The following is a 14362-nucleotide window of genomic DNA, read 5'->3' on the forward strand; positions in this document are numbered from 1 at the left end:
GATAAAACTAATAAGAGAGAAAATAATAGAGAAAATAATGATAATAATAATAGATAAAAATTAATAATAGATAGAAATAATCTTTCCCTTGGGATGGGAGATACTTCCCTGAATGCCCAGAGAGGATCCCAGGGATAGTTCTGTAATGCTCAGTGCAAACAAATGCTCTCTAAGCTGATGATATTCATGCAAATATTTTGTGAAATGCTGCCACTCATCCAGCATGACAAAAATATTTTCCTTAGAACACACCATTGGAAAGAGGGAGGTGTTTTCACTGGACTCATTTAAACAAATAATTAAACAAAGAACGGACCAAAAACCAGCTCCTGCCTGTTGGGGTTTAATGCCAGAAGAGTGAAAGGAAAGATGAGAGCTGCTTTCATCCCTCAAGCCCTTTCATGTCTTTTGGATGGCATCAAGAATCAATAAACATCAGAAAAAATATCCCTCATAGGTAATAAAGGTGATTCAAGGCATGTCCAGCCCAGATGAAAATCCATCCCCCACCTGCATTTACTGGGCAGCAGGAAAGAGTGAAAGCCTGTATCAGACCTTGAGTACCAGTCTGAATAATTGACATTAAGATTTGTTGAAATGGAACAATTTGACTGACCCACTTTTGGACTTCAGGCAAGTTTATCTCACGTAAAGAACTATTTTGCGTTTATGCTGATGTTTTTAGGAGCTCTGTCTGCCTGCCAGCTCACCTTCCCACAGACAAATTCACAGAAAATAATGCACAGTATTAATGCCAGGATCCCCCAACTTGATTTGGCCTCCACTGATTTCAGCATTGAGCAAAGGAAGCTCTTTTTCCTAATCACCACATTAATTTGAATATAAACTTCTCATTGTCAGGTTTGTAGGCAGATATCTGCATTTGTCCTAATCAGGGATTCACTTGCAGCTGTAGGTTTAAAACTTCCTCGAGAGTAATCCCAGTACAGAGTTGTGTGTTGGTTATAAAAAAGCCCAAAGCCCCTAAGCCTCATTTAAGGGCTGATGTTGACAGAAACCTGGCTCAGACCCCACTGACATGAGGCAGTTCCAGGTCTCTGGGGAGACCCTGAGCTGCTCAGCTGTGTGCCCTGCACTGCTGAAAGCAAGAAAAAGAAACCACCATCGAACTGAAATAGCTGGAGCTCGCAGGAGAATCTGTCTCTCTCAAATAATCACCTTGGGGTGTCTCTGTTTAATAACAGAGAGCAATCACTGCACACTGCAGATACTGAGAGAACATTTTTAAAACCTCACACCTAAAAGCTCAGCTTTTTCCTTTTCCTGTGTCATAGCCCTCGCTCACAGAAGTTCCTGGGGGCACTAATGCAAGGGTTTAGAAATGACTCAAAACACAAACACACAATTTATCCTGAAGGAAAGCACAGGGTGTTTCCTGAAAGCACATCACTGGACCATAAAATGCGAGCTGTGATGCTGCACTGGGGGCAGGGACAGAAGAGAGAAGTGCCTGTGAATCTGTCTCTACTTCCCTGAGCATTGTGTGATTAGCTGCCCCCTTTGGACCTAACCTTTATTCCTTTAAAAAACCCAGGGACTCAATTACACCTCTTGCCTCACTTTGAGGCTAAGTGAAAATACATCAGGACAGGGAAGTGACAGAAAAGCTTTTAGTCTACTTCAGCTGACAACAAAATGTATTTTTGTCCCACTCTCTCTCAGCAAAGCCATTGAAATTCACATCAGGGGATGGTTTTAGATCCTATTGCACCTGTTAGTTCTGGTGTTTAAACAAATTCTTCACGATGCTGATGTACCTGAGGGAATATCAGCAAGGACAGAGCAGAAGAAAGCAAACTCAGCCCCTCATGTAGGATTTACCTGGTTTGGAGGGGGCTGCAGATCATGCAGAATTCTGCACAGCAATATTAATTATTGCAGAGACTCTGGCTATTTAGTGCATTATCACAGCCCAAAGAGGCATTCCTGCTATGATTTACCTTGTAAGCACTGCTCTTAGTAGCTGCATTTACAGCTTTGTAAATGCTCCTCATTGCACAGCCATTACCAGTGCCATTAAACTCATTTAACCATGCTCTCACCACTGGAGTATTACAGAAATGTGGCAGCAGAAGTAGTGTAACTTTTCCTCTTTATTTCTGCAAAGAGGAAAAGTCACACTACTTAATACATTATGGCTAAACATGTATTTATTTGCATTACAGCTCTTTATAACTCCTGAGAAATGTCAGTATTAAATACTGAAAGTGTTAAATAAATATATGTTCAAAAACCCAGTTGGCTTCTTCAGTATAATCACTTGATAAAAGTAAGGATGGAAGAGATTAATAATATTGATTAGTTATAAGCCAGTACACCTTGTGTTAAAAGCAAGCTCCTTTTAATGGCAGATAGGAGATCACAAGCACTGGTTTGAAAAAAAAAAAAAAAAGTTGAAAAAGTTTCTTAGGTGATAATTCTGCATTATCACCTGCCGCAGAAACCTCTGTTAAAATAAGGGCCATACAGAAACAAGGTCAATATTTCTGCTCCACTCTTTAGCCATAGCACAGAAGCTGCTGCACAGCTTCTCCACACTAAATCTTGTAGTACTTAAACTTCAGAAATTCCCAGCTGGAATGCACTCACAACTGATTTATTGCCATTTACTTTTGGAAATCCCAAATACAGCAGAGGCTGCTTTCATCACTTCATGGAAAATGTAAATCCACTTACTGATAATGAATTCCTGTGGCATCTCTTCCAGGAGCTCTGTGTGCCTCCCCTGCCAGCTTTCACCCAAAATGTTGCTGCAGGGGCTGGGTTTTTGTGTGATAATCCTTGTTCTCCATTAGCCTGAAATTAGATCAGCTGTGCTCACCCCTTTTGGGATCAGTAGCACAGGAGTTTCCTTTCAGTGTTTAAAACAAGGAGACTTCAGCTGATGCTGAAAATAAACTGGTCAAAAATCAAAATGGAACTATTTCCCATCAGGGTAATTCACAGAAGCAGAGCTGTTGCACTGAAATTCCAAGGGAGGTCATTCAGACCAGAATGGAATTAGGAAAGGAGCAAATTAGGAAGGAGCAATTCACCCACTCAATAATAACCCTGCTTCTTTGGGCATTTCTTCACATGAGAAGGTTGGAAGCTTCAAAAGAGCAAGGGTGGATGCAAAATTGTACTGGCACTCATTCTCCCACAGGCTGGCAAAAGTTTTTATACACTGAGATGTAACAAGAGATTTTTCCATCAGCATATTCTTAAACTTATGAGTTTTATTAACACAAGAAATTAAAAATATTTCTCAGCCTTTATGAAATGGAACTCCTGTTTCCCAAACAAGCCTCAGAAATAGGATCTTTCTCCCTTTCCCCTGTGCAATGATTTTGAGGAAGCCAGCTCCAGTCTTTTCCACACTCAGTGATAGAGGATGTTTAAGGTGCTTTATCTTTGTTGAACAATGCTGCAGATATGAATCCCATCACATTCACTCCATGAACAAGTTTTACACCTCTTAGATTACAGTGACACTGTGACATTGCTGTAACATTCTTTTCCCCTTCCTTTTTTACTGTGTTATATTGGTTTCAGCAGGAGCCCACATCTGCAACTTTCATTGTGGCTTCAACCTGTTGGGCTGGGAATGAAGATGAAATGGGTTTTTCTATGCACAAATGCTCTGTGATGCTGATAAGGGCTGATGTGAACAGAATATAAACTAACAGAACAGAATTGTGTATTCAGCCTGCCTGGTAAAGGAGATGTTTTTCAGCAGTCTGTTGAGTAGCAATCAATGATTTGTAAATATCACCCTCAATAGAGTGGGGACTCCTTTCTCCTAATAACACTGACAGACACAAAAACAATTAATAAAAAGCTCAAGGAGATTTTTGACAATAATCTGCCTCTTGGGAGCCTTCAGAGCCACCTCCTCTGTGTGTCCAGCAAGGGGCACTGGGCAAGCCTGTTGGAACCAATAAATCAAACTTTCCCTGGCTGAGATCTCTTCCAGCAATTATCTGATGGGCTTGGACCTTAATTAGCAGCTCTTGTCTCTCAGTCTGAATGGTGTCAGGTCACTGAGAGTAATGCCAACCAGGATGTTTTGAGTTGTTGTCTCCAAACCAGAAGTGTGACAGGGCACTCACCAGTCCCTCCCAGATCAGGTGTGAGTGTGCTCTGCCTACAACCTGAGAAATGGGAAAAACAGAAATTTGCTTTTGCTCCAGCTGTGAATCAGGGGGAGAATTCACTTGAATTCAGGAGTGAAAATGCATTTGGAAACTTCCCTTTACTGACTGCCCTTTCTCACTGCAACACTGAGTGTCACTGTCATATTTTCTGGAAAAATCCCTTTGCCCAGGATTCTTCTCCTGGGAAGCTGAGAAGCCTCAGAGAAAAATGAAAAAAAAAAATCTCATTTGCTTCTCCTGTGTTTTGCTGCTTTGGAATGTGTTTGGAGATTGTTTATCCAGCAGGTGGTTGTTTAATTGGTTTCATGTGAATGAAGCCCCAAAGCAGATAGCCTCCAAGAAACAATGAGTTAAAACATAGAATGTGAGGCATTTGAAGAAGACATAATATTAGGAAACACATAGAGCAATTAATCAGCTAAAGCATGAAACACAAGGACAGGAAGGAGATAGGGATAGGGGGAACTGATGGGCTAAGCATGTTCAGAGCCAACAATGTCAAACTGACCCTAAGAACTTTGCCAAGCTATAGAGACCAAGCCAAGTACACCGGGAATTAACCAAATTAGGGAAGAGGTTCAAAAGTTTAAAGAGGAAGACTCATCGGAAAGACCCCGTCTATGATGAAGGCAACAGGAACGACCACCTGAGAATTCCCCAAAAGAGATGTCTCCACCTACGCTCCGCCCACGCTCCGCCTACACCACGCCCCATATGAATATGCATGATTATGTATCTGATCTGATGTAATCCTATACACAAAATTGTATATAAGGCTTGCCTTTGCTATGTGAACTCAGAAATCCATTTCGTGATTTCTCCGACGCGTCGTAATAAAATACCTCCTGCTTATCTGACTTAGGCTGAGTCTCTTAAGCAGTTATTTTCGCCTTTTGGGGCAAAATTCGGCATCATTTTCTGGCGACCCAGATGGGACCAGACAGGAGATCCGGGCCCTGAGGTCCTCCCGGGCCGGGTCCGGGGTCGGGATTCTCTGGGCGCCCCTGACGAATTTTTGTCAAGAAGAGACCCCCCCCTGGACTGGCGCCTTGGTGGACGGAGGGTTCCCTGCATCTCCTGCTTCAATTAAGAGGTATTTTAATTGTTTATTGGTTCTATTGGTAAGGAAACGGGGGTCAGACGTGACCGCCCGAAGGGAAAGCTGGGGGACGCCCCGGTAACGAATCCCATTGGGTTGCTAGCGTTGGGTTGCTAGCATTGGTTTGCCAGGGTTGTTGCTAGCATTGGTTTGCCAGGAGATTCCCGGCATTGTTTTTGTAAAGAAAAGGACAAAAGTCCTGCTGAAAGAAGTGTTTGTTTATCTTGGTATTTTTTTGGTCTGTATGGGAAACTGTTTTAACATTGTGTTTGATGTTGTAATACTGTGAATTAAGGGTTAAGAACTGAAACTGCTATCTGAAGAGGTCTGTCAGCCGGTGATCTTTTGTGTCTGTTCTATGTGTTTGTGGCAAAATCTTACAGAAAATATTTTGCTGCTCTCTCTATAATTTTTAGAAGAGAATAAGTTGATAGATATTCGGAAGAAAATTGTGACCTCCTGCAATTGTTACACTGTCTACGGTTGCGATTGCACGAATCTGGCAAACTGGTGTCTCACGGTCTGTAGGTGACCTCGCGTGACCAAACCCGGTAACAGTCTGTTTTGATATAGACCATAAGGTAGGAATTCCTTTATAAAGGTGTGAGTGTATGGTTGAGAGTGAATGAGACGCAGCATCGCTGCGGCGCGAGAAGCTAGGACAAAAGCGACTGAAAATTGTGTGAAGTGTTAAAACCAACACAGGGAATAACTATGGGAAGTCAACAGAGTAAGGACGTAAATATGAAAACCCCCTTAGGATGTATCCTAAGACACTGGAAGGATTTGGGAGGGATCCCGGGGGGAAACATAAGTAAAAAGACACTCCTTAAATATTGTACGCAGTGGTGGCCGTTGTACAAGCTAGATGACAATGAGAAATGGCCGCCGGAGGGAACAACTAATTATAATACTATTTTGCAATTGATGCTTTTCCTTCGCCGACTTAACAAATGGGATGAAGTGATGTATGCTGACATGTTCTTTACCCTAAGAAATAAACCGGAGTGGCAAAAAGAGTGCGGGGTAAATGTAGCACCTCAGGACCCCCTAGTGCTAGCCCTGGAAAAAGATAAGAAAGGTTCAAAGCCTAAAGAACGGTGCTGTGATGCATGTAGCATTGGGCAGCAATGTCTTAAATTGACAAGAAGGGATAGTGGAAAGGAGAGCGAAATAAGCCTGTGGGAATACCATCCATTCGCCCCAGGACGGGAAGGGCCTCTTCCCAGGCCAAGGGAGGAACAAGGGGATCCTAGCCCCTTAAAGGAGCTGGAACGATGGTGGAAATCTAAGTTTGGGCACAGTCCTCAGAAACTAGATAACACTTGGGAGGAGGATAGCCCATTAAAATCGGGGATGGATAAGAAGGAAAGCAGCCCGCAGGGACCAGATAGTCCACAGGGGTCGGGAAGCTACAAGGATGTTGACAGCCCACCCAGATTAGAAGTTGAGAGGGAAGAAGGCAGCCCACATGGAACAGAGAGTCGAGGGGAGACACGCAGCCTCCCCGAACTAAGTCCATATGGGGATGGTAGTACACCCAAAAGTGGAGGTTTTGGGAAATCAGGTACCTGTAGAATAGAAACTAGCACACCGAGGACTGGGGATAACTCACTGGGAGGCAACGTCTCTAAGCTAAGGTATAGTGAGAAAAATGACACTGAGACATGCGAAAGGGAGGTAGAGAACAACTCACAGAAGCTGAATATAATAATTCAGATAGAGGATAAGAGAGATGGAAGGGGAACAGAAGATGAGGACAGTAGCCCGGAACAGGATAGGCGCCGGCAGATGCGGGAAGAAAGGCGACAGATGCAGAGCGAGGCGCGGCTGGACTGTGTAAACCATGCCAGGGGGGTAGTAGGAAAAGAGTTAACAGAAATAGAGGGTGAAGATGAAGAACAGGGAAAGGGAAAGAGAAAAGAGAAAAGAAAGAATAGGGAAGACATTGAGGCACAGGAAGATCCTGGGGAAGGGACTAGTCATTCGTATTATACCAGATCTGTGGCACGGAGGGAAGCAAAGCAAGAAGAGGAACGGAACCATACAATAGCTCCTCTCCGACAACTTATGCCGATGGTAGGAGAAAGGACCAGGGTAAAGGTACCGTTCTCCACAAGTGATCTGAACAATTGGAGGGATGAGGCAAGGAACTTCAAGAGGAATCCAGAGGGAGTAGCGAAGAGGTTTGAATTAATGGCAAGGAATTTAGATATTGATTGGGAAGATATAGAGGTGATGTTGTCAGAATTGACAGATACAGAGAGGGAACTCGTATTGGAAACAGGAAAACGACATGCTCAAGTATTATCAGGGAGACTAGAAGATAATTTCCCCAGTAGTAAACCAGAATGGGATCCGGGCAACGAAGAGCACTATCGACGATTGGTGCAGTACAGAAAGCTGATAGCGATGGGCTTGCGTAATGCGATCCCTAAGGCTATCAATTGGTCGATGTTATATGACATTAGGCAGGGAAAGGATGAGACCCCGTCAGAGTTTTTGGATAGACTTAGGGCAGCCATGAGACAATACACACCCCTGGACCCAGCAACGGAAGAAGGGAAACAACACCTGTTAGGATTAATGATGGGACAGAGTAACCCAGACATCAGAAAGAAATTGCAAAAGCTTGAACATCCAGAAAATAAAAACCTGGAGGCCTTGCTGAATGAGGCATGGAAGGTATATAATAATAGAGAAGTTGAGGAGAAGAAAAGGGAGGACAGGAGGATAGCTCGAGTAGTGGCTGTGGCAGTGGCAGCTCAGAAGACAGGTCACTCGGAACCTGGAACCAGGGGTAGGGGTAGAGGCTACCCGGTGAGAGGGGGAGGAAGGTTCCAACCCCACCCAGCTAGAGTAGGGCCAGATCAATGTGCATACTGCCTACAGACGGGACACTGGAAACAGGAATGCCCCCAGTTAAAGAGAAGGTTAATGGTCACCACTACCACCACACAGCAAGAAAGTGAATGAGGGGGACCGGTGGGCCATACCCTAGCAGACCCACTGGTTAAAATGGAGCTAGGGGAAGGTAAAAAGGAATTGGACTTTTTGATTGATACGGGAGCAACCTTTTCAGTTTTAAATCAAGAATTGGTACCTAAAAGTGATGAATTTGTACAAGTTGTGGGAGCAACAGGCCAACCAGAAAAGGCTTACTTTTTGAAACCTATCAAATACAAAATTGGGAAACAAATGGGAATACACCAGTTTCTGTATTTGCCAAATTCGCCAAAACCTCTACTAGGGAGAGACTTATTAGAAAACTTGGGAGCCATAATAAAGTTCAAAAAGGACAGATTTGAATTTCAAGTAAAAGAAGAACAACTGATTACAGCCCTAAGCCTAACAATCAGTTGTGTGAAACCTAAACCTGAGAATCACAATTTTGAGCGAATCCTGAGCGAGGCATACCCATTAGTATGGGCTACTGATATACCTGGAAAATCAAAACAAGCAGCACCGATTGTTGTTGAACTTAAAGATGGGGCAAGACCGGTGGTAAGAAAACAATACCCTTTGAGAATAGAAGACAGGAAGGGGATTGAGCCTATAATCAAAAGGTTTTTGGAACTGGGGTTATTGGTAGAATGTGAATCGGATTTTAATACACCAATCTTGCCAGTAAAGAAACCTAATGGAGCTTACAGACTAGTTCAGGACTTGAGAGCAGTAAACGAAATAACCAAGATATTACATCCTTTAGTTGCTAATCCATACACGCTTTTAACTAGACTCAAGGATAATTTGGCCTGGTTCACTGTATTAGACTTGAAAGATGCATTTTTCTGCCTTCCCTTAGCTCCCGAGAGTCAAAAGATTTTTGCCTTTGAATGGGAATCTGTAGATAAAGGAAGAAAGACCCAACTTACCTGGACGGTATTGCCCCAAGGATGGACAAACTCCCCTACGATTTTTGGGAATCAGTTAGCCAAAGAATTAGAACAGTGGGAAAGGCCGCTGGGAGATGGCACCCTTCTGCAATACGTAGATGACCTTTTAATAGCAACAATGACAGAGGAAGAATGCATTGAATGGACTATTTCCTTGTTAAATTTCCTGGGTTTAAGTGGATACCGAGTCTCTCAACAGAAAGCACAGCTGGTGCAAAAAGAAGTAGTGTACCTGGGATACGAAGTCTCCAGAGGACAGCGATCCCTGGGAGCAGCTAGGAAAGAGGCCATCTGTCAAATGCCCAAACCAGAGACGGTGAGAGACCTGCGCGCCTTTCTGGGAATGACAGGTTGGTGTCGGCTGTGGATCTACCAGTACGGGATACTTGCTAAACCACTGTACGATTTGTTGAAAGAAACCAAGGATGTTCTAGTTTGGACTCCCGAGGCAGAAGAGGCCTTCAAGAAGTTGAAGCTGGAGCTAATGAGGGCACCGGCTTTAGGTCTCCCAGATGTATCAAAACCATTCTGGCTGTTCTCCCATGAGCGACAAGGGATGGCCCTAGGAGTCCTGGCACAGCAGTTGGGAACACACAAGAGAGCTGTGGCCTACTTCTCCAAGCGACTGGATGAAGTAAGTAAAGGATGGCCAGGCTGTCTGAGGGCAGTGGCTGCAGTGATAATTAACATAGAAGAGGCCAGAAAGCTCACACTGGGCCAAAAGATGACTGTGTTAGTATCTCACACTGTGTCGGCCGTACTGGAACAGAAAGGCAACCATTGGTTGTCCCCATCCAGATTCCTAAAATACCAGGCCATCTTGGCTGAATCAGATGACGTAACCATTCAGGTAACTAACATTGTGAACCCAGCTTCATTTCTGGAAGGGAGAGCCCCAGCAGAACCCATCGAACACGACTGCCTGGAAACAATTGAAGCCGTCTATTCCAGTCGCCCAGATCTCAAAGAAGAGCCGCTCGAAGGTGCGGACAACTGGTTCTCAGATGGCAGCAGCTTCGTGAAGCAAGGAGTAAGAATGGCTGGCTATGCAGTCACCACTACAGAAAGGGTAATTGAGTCAAACCCCTTGCCTGCAGGGACTTCAGCTCAAAAGGCAGAGCTGATAGCTCTGACCCGAGCCCTGGAATTGGCAGAAAACATGCAAATTAATATATGGACAGACTCTAAATATGCCTTCTCTGTTGTACATGCTCATGGGGCCATCTGGAAAGAAAGAGGACTATTGACTACACAAGGAAAAACAGTCAAACATGCAGAAGAGATTCTGCGATTGCTAGAGGCGGTCCAACTCCCAGCACAAGTGGCCATAATGCATTGTAAAGGACATCTGAAAGGTAACACTATACCAGAGATAGGGAACAGGAAGGCAGATACAGAAGCTAAATTGGCGGCCACAAGAAATAGGGAAGCGGAAATAGCGGCCCTAATACCAGGGGAGCTGGATATCAATATCCAGCCAGATTACCAAGAATCAGATCATAGATGGATTCAAAGGAATAAGGGCAAAATACTAGAAAATGGTTGGGGTCGATTAGAAACAGGACAGTTAGTGATACCAGGAAACGTGATGTGGCAGTTTGTGAAGGCAGAACATGAGAAGGCCCATTGGGGCCTAGATTCGCTTTACCAATATTTGCAGACCAGAATAGCAGGACCAAAATTATTTACTACTATAAAACACGTTACGTCCCAGTGCGAGCGGTGTCTGAAAAATAACCCGAACACAGGAACCAAGGTACATCAAGGAGCCATAAATCGAGGTAAATTCCCAGGTGAAGTATGGCAAATTGATTTTTCTGAACTCCCAAGAAAAGGGGGGTTTCGGTATTTGTTGGTATTAACTGATACATTTTCTGGGTGGCCTGAAGCATTCCCTTGTAGGACAAATAAGGAAAGAGAAGTGACCAAAGTACTGTTGAATGAAATTATTCCACGGTTTGGGGTACCAAAGAGCATTTCCTCGGATAGAGGTACACACTTCTGTGCAAAAGTGGTGAGAGCAATAAGCAAAGCATTACAAATCAAATGGCAACTACACACACCTTATCGCCCACAGGCCAGTGGGCAAGTGGAAAAGATGAATCATCTCATCAAACAGCAAATTGCCAAAATATGCCAGGAGACTAATTTGCAGTGGTATCAGGCTTTGCCTATTGCTTTGCTCAGGCTGAGAGTCAAACCAAGATCAAGAGAGAAGTTAAGCCCATTTGAAATTTTGTATGGTAGACCTTATGCTATGCAAGTTGTAAATGGAGACGTTATAGACCAAATCGGTAATCAGTATATTTATGATTATGTAATTACGGTGGGGAAACAGTTTGATAAGAATGCTACTGTGGTGATAGAGCACCAACCTAAGCAACCTGATTGCAAATTGCATCCGTTTAACCCCGGTGATTGGGTATATGTTAAGAATCTTTTAGGAAAACCCCTACAAGAAAAGTGGGAGGGACCTTTCCAAGTGCTGCTGACTACCTTCACCGCGGTTCGGATCAAGGAGCGACCTACGTGGATCCACTATTCACGGGTCAAGAGAGCTCCGGAAAACAAACAAGAGGAGATCAAACCTGCCCTAGATGTACAGACTTCTGAGTCAGCTGTCTCCGCAGGATCACGTGAGAATTCAACATAAACTAACATTGACTTTGCCAAAACCTTTATCCCTCATAGCAGAATTTAATGCCGAAGCTAGAGCTGCATTGCGTAGCACGCCAATACAGTGGACAGGGTGGGTTGAAACATACAGTCAACAAGGACCTGACCCACAGGACCCTATTCACGATCAGCCGTGTTTTGGGTGTGGGGAAAGAAATTGTGTGGGACTAATTGGATTTCTTTGTGGAGGTTGTGATAGAAAATTTTGGAACGTACAAAGTTGTTTACTGGACCTCCAATGTTATGAGTGTAGCTGCAAAGAAGCAAGGGAGAATGACAACTATTTGGCCTTAGAGAAATTCGCCAACAGATCCATTTTAGAGGCTAGGGAATTGTTTGAAGCACCCGAACAAATTGTATTAGGGTGGTGCCATTGGAAAGTACACCGCTGGTTACAATATTGTTTGAAACTTAGTCGTTCTAAGGTTTTATCGACCCGTTGCTATTCTTCTGTCCCACGACATCCACTAATAAGTGACCAAATTGGACCTTTTAAAAAACAAAGAGATCTAGACACTGAACTAGAAAAGATTATTTTACGAGTAAAGCAAATTCACACCAAGCAACAAGAACGCCAAAAGAAACAAAATTGACAGCCAGACATTATGACCCCGACTCCACCCCAAACCTTTACAACTCTAATCATTGGACTAACGATAGTGCTTCCCCAAGGCTCTGCCCCAATAGACCCATGGTCTCATGCGCACCAGTGTATCCACCCAGAGTTGGGAACGAGAGGGCCCTATTTCGAGGTTTATGCCTTACGAAACAATCAGCCATATGCAAGTGAGGTGTGGGATCAGCCCTCCATGGTAGCATACAAGGGAGACCAAGTCCAAATTGGGTGTCGAGAACTCGACCCAGAGGAAGGAAAAACAAGGCGGCTAGTATTAACAATTAAACCCTTGATGCCAGCCTTTAAACATAACCTAATTACCTTTAGTCCAGTGAAAATGGGCAGGCCCACAGTTTGGATCCAGCAAAAAGGCCCAATTTCATGTCAGTGGAGCGACTTCAGGGAGGATCCACCCGGATCACGACAACCGATAAAGGGGGTGATTTATAGAGAAGATTCACTTGGGGAGCTACGCCCTCAAAACATAACCTATGACCCTCACCCTCTTCTCCATTCTCCGGGAGAAATTGTAATATCTAGTGGTCCTGAGGGAGGGAAAGCACTGTGTGAGATGGCATTTAGATTGGATCAGTCAATGACGTTCACATGTGAAAGGGAGTTGAAAACACTGGGACAGGATATTAGCTCCCTCGGGCGTGCTCTCGGGCGTGCTGTCGATTATAGGATACAATTACCAGAAGACGTGATCCCATTGTATCCAGATTTAGACTTGCCTCAAGAAACCACCCTACCAGTGGAGTGTAAAGCAGTACACAACCTAACCTTTATAGGGCCTCAGGTGATAAGAAAATCTAACGAACTAAAATTATTGTTAGACCCCACTTATTCCCTGAAGAAGGTGCAAATGAACATTCACACCGATATTACTTATTTGCAGAAGGATTGCCGACCATTTATACAGCAAAGCCTTAAGGGATGGAATGCATGGCTAGCGACAAGGTCTCATCACAGAAAAACAAAAAGAGATCTAAGTGGATGGATTGGCACCGGATTTGGTATAGTAAACACAATAGATCAAGAGGTATTAGTAAACAAATTAAGTACCGTCACATCGAGCTTAGGAAAGCTTAAGGTGCCTCTCAGTACATCCATGCTTACATTAGCTGAAACACAATCGCTAGTGGTGAAATTACTGACCATGGTAGCGAACCACACTGCAGAGGATTTTGTGAAGCTCGCTAACTACACAGGGGAGCTTGGCAAAGACATTGCACTCGCTATTCAATGCTCTCAGACGCAACAATGGGTACAGTCGGTAGCGGCAGGAATAATGAGAGAAGGAACGGCAGGTATATTACCTCAAGAAATAAGGGAAACAATACTAAAGGACAATCATACTACACGATTTGAAAGGGACCATCAAGCTTGGTGGCAGTTAGTGAACTTCACTTACGAACCTCAACGAGAACACGTTGAAGCTTATGTCCTCACCATTAGTGCGGCAGAGGAAAGAGGTATCTTTCCCATCCTCACTTTAGGGACAATGCATCAAGATGTCATTGTCAGGCCAATAAACCATAACGTTTGGGCCAGTTATGATTACACCAAAAACAAGTGGCAATCGGTTAGCACAGAAGCATGCATCCCAAGAGGACAATTAGGCTATGTTTGCGAAAATGCTGTGGTAGAAGCCGAAGATTTATGCTTAGATGCTGAAAATAGTGTATGTACCTTAGAAATGCTTCCGCATGATAAAACACAATCACAAGTTTACTATATAGGAAATGGATGTGCTTGTGTAAGGACAGCTTGTGACAACGTCACTATAGATAATTGCCTAGCAGAAACTAACAATACTAACTTTTGTGCATGCAACTTTACCAAGATCATAGGTTGTGATTTTCATTACACTGTTCCAATAACTACCCAACAGCTAATTAACGCAAATTTCAACCTA

The 14362-nt window shown here is 43.8% G+C and overlaps 2 protein-coding genes across 2 annotated transcripts; both read left to right on the top strand.

The window, feature by feature from the left end:
• Window positions 1-5099: 5099 nt before the first annotated feature.
• LOC132076147 (uncharacterized) lies at window positions 5100-8232 on the top strand. Its single transcript, XM_059477077.1, has 2 exons — window positions 5100-5250; window positions 5673-8232. The coding sequence occupies exon 2, from the start codon at window positions 5971-5973 to the stop codon at window positions 8230-8232; it is 2262 nt and encodes a 753-aa protein (XP_059333060.1). The 5' UTR covers window positions 5100-5250; window positions 5673-5970.
• Window positions 8233-11805, top strand: LOC132076148 (uncharacterized; the record flags this gene model as incomplete). Its single annotated transcript, XM_059477078.1, has 1 exon — window positions 8233-11805. A coding segment is annotated over one exon (3573 nt), but the record flags the coding sequence as incomplete, so codon positions are not given.
• Window positions 11806-14362: the final 2557 nt, after the last annotated feature.

Source organism: Ammospiza nelsoni, chromosome 8 (assembly GCF_027579445.1).
Source record: "Ammospiza nelsoni isolate bAmmNel1 chromosome 8, bAmmNel1.pri, whole genome shotgun sequence".
In the NCBI taxonomy this organism is placed as follows: domain Eukaryota; kingdom Metazoa; phylum Chordata; class Aves; order Passeriformes; family Passerellidae; genus Ammospiza; species Ammospiza nelsoni.

What these genes read in the sequence shown, in the direction of transcription:
- LOC132076147 (XM_059477077.1), top strand. Translation starts at nt 5,971, where the DNA reads ATGGGAAGTCAACAGAGTAAGGACGTAAATATGAAAACCCCCTTAGGA.